The sequence below is a fragment of the Malus domestica genome, chromosome 12 (genome assembly GCF_042453785.1).
Source record: "Malus domestica chromosome 12, GDT2T_hap1".
NCBI lineage: Eukaryota > Viridiplantae > Streptophyta > Magnoliopsida > Rosales > Rosaceae > Malus > Malus domestica.
The window spans coordinates 27,835,204-27,850,947 of record NC_091672.1 but is presented as its reverse complement, the minus strand read 5'-3'; the positions used below and the strand labels follow the sequence as shown (position 1 = coordinate 27,850,947).

Here is a 15,744-nt window from a genome sequence, read left to right as displayed (position 1 = left end):
TTTGCCCAAATTGCGCGACCATTCGGCGATCATGTAAAAGACGAATTGTTTACCAAAAAAGACATGGAGGTAGCGCATTGGTTCATACTCAACAATTGTGACGAGGCTTTGCCATACCTTGAAGAGCATGAACAATTGATGAAGCCGGAACATCCTTCACATTTATATGCCAAGAAGCACCGTGACTTGTTTCCTTCGTGGTTTCACGCACATGTAAGTTGTATGTGGTTTGAATTGAGCATATTTTCCAACTTGTTCATGCCCGTCTTTAAATTTGGTTATACTAACAAGTTAACTTTTTGTATATGTTATATTAGATGAACAAATTGAAGGAATTGAATTCACCCTCTTACGATGGAGAATTATATAACTTGGCGAGAGGACCGCTTCACGTTGAATTGTTCTCAGGTTGTCATGTCAACAGGATCAAGTTCTTGGGGGCAACACGTGATGACAAGTTGTCTACTCAAAATAGTGGTGTCCATGTCCCGGGTGCGGGTGACAGTGAAGACATTGATTTTTATGGCAAACTAACTAGTGTAGTACAATTGCTTTACAAAGACAGGTGTCAAGTGATACTGTTTAAGTGTCTTTGGTTTGATACAAACCCACATAACCGAACGAGTGTTAAGCGAGACCATGGTTTACTATCAGTAAACACTATGAGACATTGGTACGATGAAGACCCATACATTTTGGCAACAATGGCGAAACAAATATTCTATCTAGACGACCCTAAAGCTGGCAATGGTTGGAAAGTTGTTCAAAAGATTGATCGAAGAGGGCTATATGATATTCCAGAACAAGATCATGATGACAATTACAATAACGTCGCTGACCAACAGTTATCATCTTCGATAGAAATTGGTGAAGAAACACTCCGGGATACTAATATTGTCCAAGAACCGTTTGACGTAGTTGGATTTCCTGAATTCGAAATATCAATTGACCTTGGTGATCTACCTCAATACAATGCACCAGAAGAGGCAAACGAAGATGAAGACGAATGGGAATCCGGAAATGATAGTAATGAGGATAGCGAGAATTATTATTGTAGTTCGGATGATGATTAATATAAACTTGTAAAGAAAAATCGTGCTTTTTCGTTTATAACCGTAAAAAAGTTTTGTCCCGTTACATAATCTCTGAATGTTTGTTTTTTGCAATTTTTGGCGTCTGCGATCTTGAAGCATATACAAACAAGTTTGACGGTTGGATAGTTGAAATTAGTTTCGTACAATGCGTTTCCCATCAAGTTCAATGGTATATATATTTACTAAGTTGATTTTAATTTATTTATTTTGTACTTATAACACTTAAGAAATTTAATGATATATATGTAAAAAAAAAATTATTGTGAGTTTTTGTTAGAAAAATATATTATCGTGGGGTTTATGTAAAATAAATTTGAATTTGAAAGAAGTAAATAGTAATTTTTATAATATTAAAAAAAAAAAAAAAAAAAACCTTGCGCGAAGTCTTAATGTAGTCGATGCGCAAAACTACTTTGCGCAACCTCAATTTGTATACCTATGTCGCGCCTGATGTGATAATTTTGGCGCTCCAATAGTGAAAAATAGGCGCTTGTTTTCAATTCTCCAAGTTTGGCAACCTTTTGAACCCCCAAATCTCGCTCTTCCCGTATACCTCTCTCTTCCCACTCGCTCTTTCTTTCCCGTACGTAGACCTGCATCTCTCCCTCTCGCTCTTTCTTTCCCATATACCTCTCTCTCCTCTTCAACCCCCAAATCTCGAAGCCGACGCGACATAGGGTCCTAAAATCAAGGTAAAGGTTTCTCATTTTCGAAGGGTTTTTGTTATTTAGGGTATAGGGTCAAATTGCATGTTGATTTCTGAGTACTTTGTCGAAATCTCCAGATAAAATTGGATGTTGGTTCTGATTTGATAGGGTTTCGGATTTGTGAGGGTTTGAGGTTATGTGGGTCTGTTGAGATTACACCAAAAGTCTGCACCGTTCACCGTTTAGGGTGTGAAATTAAAGAACCACATATTTGGGATGGGGCTGAATGAGATTGGCATACGGTCTTGTACTTTTCAGATTAGCTTGTAAATTTCTTATTAAGGTAAAAAATGCTGAAAATATTGATTATTTTCATGCTGGAGTGTGACTGTTTGGGAGATGGGATAATCGAAATGCTTTTGCAGTTGATTTTAGTATAGATCCACATTTCAGTTTCGGTTGGCCTGGTTTCCCTTTCTCTTCTGGATATCGGAATCAAACAAAAACTATTAAATTTGATTCTTGATGCACTTTACCAGAGAGGGTTCAGATCTTTGAGGGAATATGAGTTTAGCATTTGCCCAGCATATTCCTTTTCTGCCATCTCTTATTTAGATTTGTGTAATTGGTTGGCTCAAAGATGGTTTACAAGGCAGGGCTCTATATTCATCTTAAGATTGGTCCATATATTTGTTCATAATGGAATTTTGGGAATGATCATTTTCCTCGGCAGTTTTTTGTTTCGTCAATGAATTTCTATTTTAATGTTTCTATTTTCTTTAGGGGGTTTCCAGTTTGGCTGAAGTTTGTTCCAGGCATTAGCTTCAGAACAAATAATGAGCCTTTTAAGGTGTGTGCGCTTTTTTTTACTAAGGATACGTAATTTGAAAAGTTGACAATTTCAGTCATTTGTCTTAATTAATCAATGATTAGTTTTTTACCTGCCCCAAAAATTTTAATTTTATTTTCGAGCCCTGATTTCATATTAGGCGCCTTATCTTCATTTGGATTGTTCTGTCTCATATTGGAATCTCAACTTCTACCTATGTAAATTTGATTTCAAGTTTTTTAGTTCATCAGCACAAACAAGATCATGAGCATTTTGGTAGCCTGCAGCTCTCAGTTCTTGGTATTTCTTCTTACACATAATCTGGTTGAATTTTTTATTTTGTGGGTTTGGAAATTCAAGTTTTTTTTTTCTGCAATTTATATTTGCATTGAAGTTTTTGAACTATTGTATTTGGTTGCCATTATGATTACTTATGGACTATTTCGCCATATGTATTTGCTACAAAATGTAAATTTATTTTAAATGAAACATGTTGAAGTCCTCTGCGCATTTGCATAAGCTATTGTGTGTTGTTAAAAGAGAGAGGGCATCTAGCATACAACACACATGCCATGGGTGTACAACTAAGTATGCCATGGAAGGATTTCTGGATTTCTTCGATCGCCTCTCCTTCAGACAAACCTCTGCATTTACATAAATTTTTAGATTGCAGGGTCTAACAGCATCAAGCATATAAACCGTTAGTAGCTATAGATTTATTTTTCAAATCATTTTGGAAAGGAAAATTAATGGATGGTAGAAGTAAAACTGAAATTGAAAAACACCGAGGTTAAACATGTACAGTTGAAACTGTACCATTTGTATAATTTTTTGTATAAAAAAAAAGAGAAAATAAATTAGGGTCACATGGCTTCACCAACCTCATAGCATTAACATTTTGGCATTTTACAGGCAATAGAACTATGGAAGACAAATATGAGGCATCCTCAGGCATCTGAGGTCGTCAACAAGGACTTAATATCGCACTTTGTTCTTCGGCTAGTTTATTGCAGAACGTAAGAACTTGTAACATTTTATTCTCGTAAAAGATATCTTATTTTATGTTGTTAATTTTTATTTTGCATTTTAGAAATTTTCCTTTTGCTTATTTAATTGGCATTGACTTGCATATAGTATTCATGCATGTTAGATGTATTCTGGAAAATCTTGTTCTTTTAGATAGTTGTTGTGAAAAACCTGTATTCTTGTTCTGAAGAATGAGCCCTGCATATGGCTTTTCCAGATTTGTAGGAAGTGTTAACTTTTCACAGGGGATTGAAACTAGAAAACATTTGATGCACATACTTATATATGATATGCCTGATTGCTTAACCCACTGCCTCGAGCTATTACGGTATTACCTTAGATGAGAATTTTACTTCAAAAGACTTGAGCAGTGCAGGACCCGACCATTTAAATACTGTACTTTTGAGCAGTTGCATTATAACCCACATATCCCATGTAAAGTTTATTCTAAACCTTTCATGAGGTGGAACAAATCAGTGAAAAAATCTATCATTTTTGCTCACAAAATACACATACTGCCACGGTTTAACTAATTTGATCTTTCTATAGTGATTCTCTTTTAGGGTTTGTTCAGATGCAAGAAAGGATTAGTTTAAATATTCTTGTATTGATATTATTGCTCTAATTACTTATATTATTTTGGTTGCTATTTTATTAGTTTCAAATGCAAGAAAGGATTAGTTTCTAATGTTATATTTTTATGGTTCATAAAGTGTATAGATGTTGCAGTTGATCACTCGTCGTCGAAGTGTGTCCAATGCAACTCCTGCATTATCAGCATCTAGTGCTTCAGGCGTGAGTGCTCCATTGATTGGGGAGCCTACACCCCTTACGGAGGCTACTCCTACAATGTCCCAGGTGCCCGTATCATCAACGTCATCAGTGTCAGTTGAGCCCCTCAGTGTACGGCGGCCTCACCGGCGCCGCCGTGAGCCGGAGCCTTCTGATCACACTTCCTCGTCCTCCAGAGTCGACGATGGGGCCTCCCAACCAGGTAGTTTTTTTCTAATTCTCATTATTTTGCATTTTTTGTTTCATTTCAAAACTATTACTTTTATGATTGTGAAAATGTGTTGCGGGTTGTGAATTACTGTTTTAAGGTACTTTTATGATTAGGGGAGGTTTTGCCAAATTTTCTGTACAAATTTAAGCTTAGGGTTTTTACCATTTAAGTTTTTTTGGGCAGCTAAAAAAAACACCAGGGGGCCCAATCGAATGTTGAATGAGCTACAACTTGTACGTATGTCTGCCTCCTTGATCAAGATTGCGTATGATGAGCGACATCGTGGAGCGGTTACCTCACAGCAGCATAACAGCGTCGTTAATTGCTGTGGTTTTATTATTAGGAATTTTTGTCCTATGCGGTGGGAGAGTTGGGCAAAAATTCCTGAGGAGACGAGGACCTTGGTGTGAGACAATTTGGAGGTTAGTATTTTAATTTTTAGCAAAGTCAACATCTTTCTCTGCTTAAACTAGTGCAGGGCCATCATCTTGATTAGTAAAGTCAAGATCTTTCTCTCAATTTCTGTTTGGTTGCTAAGAAAATGTAGGAGGGAAAGAGAAATCAGGTGCATTTCATTGTTTTGCACCTGATAGCCGAGTGTTGTTGTGATGAATAATTTGGTCATGTATTTTGCACACTCTTCTTCTGTTCATAATTGGGAGCAGGTGTGGTCATTTAGTTTTGGTTAATTTCAATGATTTGCGGCACTGTTCTTTGTTGTCTGAATGCTTCCTGGGAAGGAAATTGAAAAATAATTCCGTGAACCATTGTTAAAATAATGATTATGTTGGTTAGGTGGAAGGATTACTATCTTATCTGATGCATATTTATGGGTTTTTAGTTTTGGTCTACGTCCTTGCTAAATGATTTATGATAGTGTTTAGGTGAGTATGCATGCCGTCTCTAGTACATTGCTTTGCTTGTGTTGTGCATCAGTTAACCTGATCCATAGTATCCACTGGTTGAGCAGCATCATGATACCTAAACATTATGCCTATACATGCTGTTTTGTTTTAATCATTAAGTGCTTCTTGGGACTGGCTATACTAATCAAGTAATCGATCTTTTACCGAGCGAGTCCTATGTATGGTTCTTGACTTTGCCTCAATTTGATAGTGAATTGTTTTTAGTTGTTGTCCTGGTTTTATTTATTAAAGTGAACTACGAAAGCAGCCTTAAATAGTCGAGTTAAATCCTTTGTTGAGAAATTGTGCTAAGGAAAGGAATTTGATAAATAATTTGAGTGTTAACCTTTTGGTTTGAACATTAAAGGTTTGACACTTGTGTGAAGCTGAGGTTTGACACTGCTTTCCGAATATAAACATTATATTGTTTGCTTCCTAACAAATTAAGATTCTAGTTATTATTGTAAACCGACAAACTTTATCAATATCTTATAAACTAGTTGTCAATTATTCTTATACATGGTCATTTTGTTTGTCATTTTGTTTTTCATATTTGTAGGTCGTTTTTGAAATGGAGGACATATCCCCTGAGGTCAATGCCTACTTAGAGGAGACCTTAGCAAGCCGGTACAAAGATTGGAAGAGCGCTCTTCACAAGCATTTTCAGCTATGGGAATCTCCGGAGATTGCTCGCCTACAGGGTTGCCCACTCGAGTATAAGGAGCGGCGAGAGGATTGGGAATGGCTCTGCACACATTTTACGGATCCAAAATTTTTGGTATGTACATAATACTTTAATAATAATTTATTGTTTTTGTTATTTTATTTAAGCTTTTTTTAATAATTTCTTTCAAATAGTCGCACTAACATATATATTGTATGTTTAACAGAAGAAATCTGCTGTTGGCAAGAAAGCTCGGGACTCAAAGACACTTCTCCACCATTCTGGTTCGAAGCCCTTTTCGTATAGGGTTGAGGCACGACGTGAGGTAAAAGTATATTAATTTTGAAATTTTATACAATTTATTTTATATTATTGATTAATAAAATTTTCTTAATGTTTTTTTTTCTTTAGGAGGGTTCTAAGTTCCCACAGATTGACCTGTTCAAGCATGTTTACGTTCATCCCAACAATGAGAACAGTGACCAGCTTTATGTAAGTATATGTAATTGTTATTTTTCTTATTTTTATGAATCGTTCAAATATTATTTATATTTTGTTATTAAACATTATATGTTTCTTCTTTATTATTACAGGGTGATATGGTGGAAAAGAGCACTGCTATTCTCCAAGAAGCAACATCGCAGCTTCCCCTAGAGACCCCGATCGAGGACGTCATTGTACCCAAGGATGCAGATGTTCAGATCGTGACTGAGGTCCTGGATCAGAAGTTCGGCCGTCGTCATGGTAAGGTTGTTCGGTGTACGGGGAAGGCGGGGGTTCGTGAAACGGGTGCCTCTTCTTCCAGATTGTCCATAGGAGAGGTCAATTCCTTGAAGGAGGAGGTGACAACCCTAAGAGGTCAGGTTGCGGCCCAGGGCGACCACATTAGGGCCCAGGACGAGAGGATGAATATGATTGTTCAGGCCTTAGCGATGTCCGGCCTCCAAATCCCGACGATGCCAGCACCTAATGTTGCTCCACCTTCGACTTCCCAGTCATTTTTCCCAAACGATACCGAGTAGTATGATGTATTAAACTTAGAAGACTTGTAGTTTTTTATTTTTTTGTTTGGACAAACGTACATTTTCATATATTCTATAATTAATTACTTTTTCTTGGTTTATTAATTATTTTTTAGAATTTAATTATAATATTTATTAAAAATTAAATTAAAAAATATAAATGACAAAAAAAAAAAAACTTTGCGCGACGTAAGTAGACACTGCGTCGCGCAAAGTATATTTGCGCGACGTAGATCCTACGTCGCGCAAAGCTACTTTGAGCGACGTAGGTAGGCACCGCATCTCGCAAAGTATCTTTGCGCGACGTAGGACCTGCGTCGCTCAAAGTAGCTTTGCGCGACGCAGTGCCTACCTACGTCGCGCAAACCCTTCCTTCACTGCCTTCGAGCGACAGTTCTTGCGCGACGAAGGTTCGTTTGGCTAATTGTTGGGCGACGTATTTTGACTTTGCGCGACGACGGTCCTACGTCGTGCAAAGTATTTTTTGTACTAGTACTATACTTTGAAGGTGTCCAAACCTTCGAAAAAGCCACCCCAATGGAATCCTTTCACAATCTTTAGGAGCAAAATAGCCAACTTGAGAACCTAGCTATTTCGATGCCTTCTTAATTAGAGTGGAAAGACAATTTCACAAACCACTGGGTTTACCGATTCAATACTAAAACTCTAACAAGAACAAAAAGATCAAGATTAAATTCTTCATCTTTATCGGTTATGTACTTACGTAAAGAATTCTGGTCACAAATTTCTACTTTTTTCCTGGGTCAAGTAGTTTTCTACTGTTTGAATAAGTCATTAATTTTTTAATCTTAATTTGAATATCTTATATACAAAAACTATTCAAATTGAAGACTGTTTAGTTATCCAAATATATCAATAAAATGAATAGTTCAATATAAGTCTTTTACTTAGTATCAACAATGTCGATTGGGTTCATATATTTAAATGACTAAACTATCTTAGATTCAAATAATTCTTTTTGTTTAGATGATTTTCAAATAAAGATTAAGAAACTAAACGATCACAATATAAAATTTGTGGAATATGTGCATTCCTCAGGTGGAACGCAAGGATCATCCGTTCTTTTACGTGCATATATACGCAACTTTTGGAAACATGGAACGTGCTTTCTTTTAAACTACAGACCATGACTTGGTCTTTTTTTTTTTTTTTTTGAAACATACCATGACTTGGTCTTTAAACTAGGACTTTCAAGGCCAATTTTGTTTACAAATTTTAACCCTTTACTATTCTCATGAGCTAGTACGTAGACACCATATCCCTTCCTCCCTTTCTCTATATAAACCCCATGCAATATTCCCGGAGGAGATAACTTAATTATCTCGATCGATATCAAAACTCCCAAGTTACGGCAATGAAATATTCATGATCTTTGCTCTTTGGTGTGCTGCTACTCATTGGCTTTGCATTGACAAATGGCAAAGCAACTAATACAGATCCACCTGTTCATTGCGAATTTCTCAATCGCAGCAGTTTTGAATCAGGGTTCATATTTGGCACAGGTTCCGCATCTTACCAGGTCAGTATATATATATATATCTTCTGTCTTTATTTACCATATTTTTGGTGTATTTTATACATGCAGTTAGCATCCATGCATGAATTATAATGTTGTCATCTTCCTTGCGTGTGTAGTAGTACTCTTACGTATATGCATGTGTGTGTATTTCAGTACGAAGGTGCAGTAAAAGAAGATGGAAGAGGACCAAGCATATGGGATTCCTTCACCCACAAACATCCAGGTCTGTGATTTAATCAATTGGTAATATGAAAACTTTTGCTACTTCATTTCAAAGGAGTAGAAATAGCACCTCATTCTTTTCTTCGTGAGGACAAGTAAACTCCAACCTCTCTAATAGCCATGCACTTTGTTGGGAGACCAATAGTACGTGGTCATGTGATATGTACAATATATGTAATACTTCATCGGTGCGCACGCATATAAAGTACTTTGCACATGATATGGATTTCACCATTATGTTTTTGAATAACTGCAGAAAAAATCACTGATGGCAGTAACTGAAACGTCGCTATTGATCAATGTCACCGCTATAAGGTCTAAAACCTCATAACCTTGTCTCTTGACACTTTATACTTGAAGGGCACATGTTAACATATTAAATTGGAGCCTTTACAAAAAAAAAAAACAATATATAATGAGATCCTCAATATTTAATTTTAAACTTTGAGTAAATTGTACAAATGGTCCCTCAACTTTAATCAAATTGGAGCAATGGTCCCTCAACTAAAAATCCATTACCATTGGTCCCTCAACTTATCAAAATGTGTAGCTATAGTCCTTTTCATCAATTTTGTCAAAATTTTGTCAAAATAAGCTATGTTGGAATGACCATTTATATAATTAGGGTCCCTCAACTCATCAAAGTGTATAATTATGGTTCTTTTCGTCAACTATGTCAAAAAATTTGTCAAAACGAGTTATATTGTAAGGACCATTGCTACAATTGGATTAAAGTTAAAGGACCATTTCTCCACTTGAATTAAAGTTCAGGGACCAATGGTAATGGATTTTTAGTTGAGGGACCATAACTGCACGTTTTGATAAGTTGAGGGACCAAAGGTAATGGATTTTTAGTTGAAGGACCATTGCTCCAATTGAGTTAAAGTTAAGGGACCATAGCTACAATTTACTCTTAAACTTTTGTCATTCTAGGAAGATGTGGGGATTATGAAGGATATGAATTTGGATGCTTACATATTATCTATATCATGGTCCAGATTATTACCAAGTAAGTTGCTCCACGTTCTCGTTTTTTGGTTGGGACCATTGACAATATTGTGCATAAGAATTATTTTGCCTACAAGAGAATTATTCTCTTTATATACTTTTAACTAAAGTAATGTGATCGAGTTATCTACTGGGTAACCCTTTTTTTTTCTTGTTATTTTTGTTCTAATTAGATGGAACGTTAAGTGGTGGCGTTAACAGGAAAGGAATTGATTATTACAACAATCTCATCAATGAACTCCTACGCAATGGTTAATCATCCTACCTTAAACAATTATTACATGAATTTTTAGAACATCATTCAATCAGACTTTTAATTTGATTTTACTGATCATGTATTATAGGTTTAAAGCCGTTTGTAACACTCTTTCATTGGGATGTTCCCCAAGCTTTAGAAGATGAATATGGTGGTTTCTTAAGCCCTCGTATTGTGTAAGTGACCAAAATTTATTTTCTCGTTGATAATTTGATAAAATACATACTGATATACGTAACATAAATTTGTATCTACAGATATCATTTTAAAGACTATGCTGAACTTTGTTATAAGGAATTTGGTGATCGAGTCAAGCACTGGTTCACAGTAAATGAGCCATATACTTTTAGTAGCATGGGTTATGCTGTTGGGACTCTAGCACCGGGACGCTGCTCTTCTTGGCAAAACCTAAACTGCACCGGTGGAGATTCAGCCATTGAACCATACTTGGTGACACACCACATTCTTCTTGCTCATGGAGCAGCTGTAGAATTGTACAGGAATAGATATCAGGTTCAATAACTGCTTTTTTTTTTAATTTTTTTTAATTTTGTTTTTTTGGGTCAGATTATTGGCTCCTAATCGAGAATTCTATATGAATCTTTATTATTGAGTTGTAATACAAGGGGGAATACTCTCAATAGTAAGATAATCTAATGGTTGTATCTTTTTCTATAACTCCTATTTATTCAACCAAAATTCATATTTTTGTGTAGGCATCTCAGAAAGGCTTGATAGGGATAACATTGGTGTCATACTGGTTTGAGCCTGCTTCGGAGTCAAAGCAAGATAAAGATGCTGCCTTACGATCTTTGGATTTTATGTTTGGATGGCAAGTGTCTTATTAAATTATACATAAACCCAATTACATCATGTTTACTTATGACTTGTAACATTGATACTACCTAGCTAGCAGTACTATTTATCTATAATGCTATAATTAGGCTAATATTTGGAATTTTCTTGTTTGTAGGTTTTTGGACCCTTTAACAAGTGGTGACTATCCACACAGCATGCGATCAATTGTTGGAAAAAGATTGCCAAAATTCACAAAAGAACAATCCAAGTTGCTGAACGGATCATTTGATTTTCTTGGAATAAATTATTATACTGCTAGATACACAACTAGTACACCTAAGAACAATTCACTACAGGCAAGCTTCGTAACAGATCCTCGAGCTGATCTTCCAAGTGAGTGCCAAAGGAAACTTACTTTGAATAGCTTCAGTTCTTTGTTCTTCTTGACCTAGTTTAACCTCTTAATTACATTAATTATATTCTAATATTTACACCAATTGTATTCTAATGTTTGTAAATATTGTGGCAGCTGAGCTTAATGGAATACTTATTGGTCCACAGGTATACATCAAATTTATCATTTTGAGCTATTTGCATTTGGAGGATTAGCTTTTTTCCCCAACATTTACGTATTATCTTGAAATGGTGTTGCAGACTGCTTCAGATTGGTTATATGTATATCCAAAAGGAATTCACGATCTTGTGCTCTACACAAAGGAAAAATATAATGATCCACTCATTTATATTACTGAGAATGGTATGTAATACGTACTTTTAAGCCTTGATTAATTGCAAAAGTTTCACATATTTATAATGGTGTTAACTAAAACTGCATGTTTTTTTTTTATATTTTTAGAGGAAAAAGCTAAATTTAATTTTTGTGCAATAATATGTAAGTAGGTGTATCAGAGTCGAATAATCCAAAACTATCAATTGACGAGGCTCTTCTTGATACCGGTAGAATTGACTACCACTACCGTCACCTATGTTACCTTCAAGAGGCAATCAAGAATTTGAGTATGAAGGATTTTTGGTGTGCAACATGTCTCCTCTACAACTAGTAGCTCGCTTGAAGAGACCATTGAGAGATTATTTGCTTCAACAAATTTGAGTATGTCTAAGTTACGGGAACAAGGCTATGTTGGAGCTAGTAATATGAAAGGAGAACTAAATGGCCTTAAAGCAAAGATTTTGAACAAGTATCCTTAAGCATTTTATGTTCATTGTTTTGCACACCAACTTCAACTAGCTCTTGTAGCCGTTGCAAAGGGAATTGAGGGTGTCGCCATTTTCTTCAACAATGCTAGTATTTTGGTCAATACTATTGGATCATCGTGTAAGCGTCGTGACGCATTTAGAGAGAAACAACTAGAACAAATTAAGAAAGCTCTTGATATTGGTGATCTTGAAAGGGGTAAAGGGTTAAATCAAGAGATTAGTCTCATGCATCCTTGTGATACACGTTGGAACTCACATTATGGTATTATAGTTAGTATTATTGTCATGTTTGAAGCTGTGGTGGAGGTGCTTGAATGGATTAAGGATGATACCAACCAAGACAATTTTGATGAAGTAAGTAAGTTATTCCATGACATACAAACTTTTGATTTTGTGTTTCACCTTTTTTTTATGAGACTCATATTGGGAATTACAAATGAATTATCACAAGCATTACAAAAGAAAGATCAAGATATTGTGAATGCGATGGCGTTAGTGGAAGTATGCAAGCAAAGACTACAATCCTTGAGAGATGATGACTTTGGGGACTTGCTTGATGATGTACAAAAGTTTTGTCAAGAGCATGATATTGTCGTTCCTAACATGGAGGATTTGCGTTTTGTACCCGGAAAATCAAGACGTAAAGCTCTAAGACTCATAAACTTCCATTACTATCATGTGGACCTCTATTTTCAAGTCCTTGATACACAATTAAAGGAATTGAATGATCGCTTCAATGAGGTAAACACCGAATTGCTTCTTTGTATGGCATGTTTGAGTCCAGTGAATAATTTTGCATATTTTGACAAAGCAAAAATTGTTCGTCTAGCCCAACTTTATTCTCAAGATTTTGATTGTATGGACCTCATGAATCTTCCAATTCAACTTGACAATTACATTCACGATATGAAGATGCATAGTGAGTTTTCATCATTGAAATGAATTGGTGATCTTGCAAAGGAGTTGGTGAAGATCGGGAGGTATGCAAGCTATATGTTAGTGTATAAGCTTCTTACATTGGCTTTGATGTTACCAGTTGCAACCGCTTCGGTGGAGAGAGCTTTTTCTGCTATGAAAATTGTGAAAACACCATTGCGTAACAAATAGGAGATCAATGGTTGAGTGATAGCATGCTTGTTTACATTGAGAGATATGTATTTGCTTTTATTGATAATGAGCCTATTATGCGGCGTTTTCATGATATGAAACCTCGTCGGCAATAATTGTAATTTGTTTGTATTGATAAATTATGGAAGACATTACTATTTAAAGGATTTGGTTGTTACTATTCTTTTGAACCTTGCACTCTTTTAACTTCGCCTATCCTCCTGTCAATTCCTGGTTCCGCCATTGGTTTCACAGATCCAGGACTCCTGCACAGATAGCACACATGCATGAGATAATTTTTCCTTGTTTTCTTTCTGACCTACACTTTGAAGAACGCTCACGAAAATCAGATATACGGGGAAGGACAATTACCTTTATGATTGCTGGGATTTCGAATTTCTGAGCCTCGGAAGCGTCGACATTTCCATGGCGATAGTACAATCTGATGGCTGGGGTTATCTTTGATTCGAGAGGTCCACCGTAGTTTTGATTTTGTGATGATGGTAGAGAATTGAAGTTGAGATAGGCTAAGGTTTGAGAGCAAGATGGAGAGAACCCTCACGGCTCTGGGCTCGAGGTGAAAATGCTTATTTTCAAGAAACATTAGTTGTCAAGCTTATGCTTATTTTCATATTTGGAGATTATTTGTTTCCCATTTCGTTTTAGTTTTCATTGTGTTAGAGATAAGAGAGAAAATGCATAGGTGAAACTAAAGTATACAAGAAGAAAAAGGGGGCGCTGATCACCTTGTTAAGATTAGAGGGCTGGTCATTAAGAATCTAAGATCAAAGAAAAGAAAGACAAGAAGAAAAAAGAAAGACAGGTGTAGATTTTCTTTCAAGTTTGACAAGTGGCAAGCTGCCATTGGACCGTAAATCAAAGGGGTGAGGCGGCATGGGATTAATCCCATCTTTGTTCTTCATTCAGTCGCTGCAAACAGAAGAAAAATAAAAAACAGAGAAAGGAAAAGTTCTATTAATCTTCCAAGATTTGTAAGTTTTAACCCGGGAGTCCGAATTACGAACGGTTTGCATGATCAGTGAATCGAACTCAACGCTCTGAGGTAAGATTAGAGGGCTGGTATTAAGGTTTTGAAAATTCGTTCAGTTTGGTGTTTTCACAAGCCCCGCTTAAGTGATGGAGAACCAAATGAAAAGAAAAGGACTTGAGTTATATGTCGCTAGAATTTCAAGAAATTAGTTAAACTAGAATTCAATTTTGTAACACCCCGACCTGCGAATAAGGACTATTTACGAGTTAGGGCGTGAGCCACATCTTAGCTATACCATGCTATGACAAATAACCATACGACGCGAAAGGAGAATATTTATAACCATACCACGCTATGATAAATAAACCGGACGTTTGTATAAATCACGTCATGCCCATTCAAATCCATGCCTATTCGTCAAACTCTACCACTCTAACTACTATTCACGCTAAAATAAGCACAACTCACATTTCAGGGCTTGTCAAGTGAATTGTGGTGCGGATGGCTACGGAAGTTTATGCGGAACTCTCAAAGCCGTTAGATTGTGTGAATGACTAAAATTTGTTTGAAATTAAGTGGAAACTAAAATAAAATATTCTCTCCCAAAGGTGGTGATCGGATCTTAGGCCCACCCAGCACACATTTTCTATACACTGAGCCCATTATACATTTAATACTCATTAGGCTTGGCCCACTGTACATCTGTTTTGATTAACTATGCAACGCAACACATAAATTTTAGGAAGTTTTAATGAAAAGTCCGTGGTACTGTTCACTTTAACGAAAAATCACATTTTTACAACAAAAAGTCAACTTGGTACTATTCATTTTACCCTTTATTTTTTCCTTATCGTTAAAACTCAAAATTTTCAAACCATTTTCATTAATTTTCCTTAAATTTTAAGCTAATCTCCGAAACTAGTCGACCAAAGTTGGACATATGCATACAGCACACATACGTACAAGTGTTGTGCTCATTAACTCGTCATTATATACATAAGAATTGTCCTTGTTTGCACCTTTGTTTTGCTCTTTTATATAGGTTTTTCATTCTATTTGTGTTTTATAGGTTGTAACAAGCAAAGAGTAGAGAATGAGTTAAAAAGAAAGCATGGAGACTAAAAAGGCTTTTACAATCATATGTGGTCAGCACAGCTTGTGCAGATCAGTCGAGTTCGTGAAATACACTTTACCGACTCGGGAAGAACTAGGAATGAGCCATGCACGCTTGGAAACCTACGGGTTCTATTTTCTATAGAATTTTGCGGTTCGTTAGTATAATTTTTCTAAAGGGCGTTATGACAGTTTTAGTACATGAAGGTCGGACTGCGAGCGAATTAAAGTTTTTTACTGCTTGGCAGATTAAAGGAGGGTTAAAATACCTATGTATAAGGAGTTCGAGCAGTCTTTTTTC

The 15,744-nt window shown here is 36.1% G+C and overlaps 3 protein-coding genes and 2 long non-coding RNA genes across 7 annotated transcripts; all 5 read left to right on the top strand.

The window, feature by feature from the left end:
• Window positions 1-1,695: 1,695 nt before the first annotated feature.
• On the top strand, window positions 1,696-7,291 carry LOC139187484 (uncharacterized). Of its 3 annotated transcripts, none has more exons than XM_070810155.1 (9): window positions 1,696-1,786; window positions 2,525-2,870; window positions 3,483-3,586; window positions 4,310-4,590; window positions 4,783-5,021; window positions 6,064-6,282; window positions 6,395-6,493; window positions 6,580-6,660; window positions 6,762-7,291. In XM_070810155.1, the coding sequence occupies exons 6-9, from the start codon at window positions 6,076-6,078 to the stop codon at window positions 7,188-7,190; spliced, it is 816 nt and encodes a 271-aa protein (XP_070666256.1). In that variant the 5' UTR covers window positions 1,696-1,786; window positions 2,525-2,870; window positions 3,483-3,586; window positions 4,310-4,590; window positions 4,783-5,021; window positions 6,064-6,075; the 3' UTR covers window positions 7,191-7,291. The 3 variants fall into 3 exon arrangements, with proteins under 3 accessions (XP_070666256.1, XP_070666257.1, XP_070666255.1); XM_070810156.1 differs by having other exon boundaries at window positions 1,698-1,786; window positions 2,525-2,591; window positions 4,326-4,590; XM_070810154.1 differs by having other exon boundaries at window positions 1,698-1,786; window positions 2,525-2,591.
• Window positions 7,292-9,883: 2,592 nt separating this feature from the next.
• LOC139190256 (uncharacterized) lies at window positions 9,884-10,392 on the top strand. Its single transcript, XR_011574349.1, has 3 exons — window positions 9,884-9,961; window positions 10,134-10,211; window positions 10,305-10,392. It is a non-coding gene; the product is annotated as an uncharacterized lncRNA (long non-coding RNA).
• Window positions 10,393-10,484: 92 nt separating this feature from the next.
• LOC103423647 (beta-glucosidase 12-like) lies at window positions 10,485-11,466 on the top strand. The gene is made up of 3 exons (XM_029089981.2): window positions 10,485-10,729; window positions 10,933-11,048; window positions 11,190-11,466. The coding sequence occupies exons 1-3, from the start codon at window positions 10,571-10,573 to the stop codon at window positions 11,464-11,466; spliced, it is 552 nt and encodes a 183-aa protein (XP_028945814.2). The 5' UTR covers window positions 10,485-10,570.
• A 79-nt stretch (window positions 11,467-11,545) lies between these two features.
• LOC139190255 (uncharacterized) lies at window positions 11,546-12,526 on the top strand. Its single transcript, XR_011574348.1, has 3 exons — window positions 11,546-11,575; window positions 11,669-11,771; window positions 11,915-12,526. It is a non-coding gene; the product is annotated as an uncharacterized lncRNA (long non-coding RNA).
• A 192-nt stretch (window positions 12,527-12,718) lies between these two features.
• LOC108172049 (uncharacterized) lies at window positions 12,719-13,339 on the top strand. The gene is made up of 2 exons (XM_070809187.1): window positions 12,719-13,151; window positions 13,269-13,339. Exons 1-2 carry the CDS (start codon window positions 12,719-12,721, stop codon window positions 13,337-13,339), a joined length of 504 nt encoding a protein of 167 aa, XP_070665288.1.
• The last annotated feature ends 2,405 nt before the right edge of the window (window positions 13,340-15,744 follow it).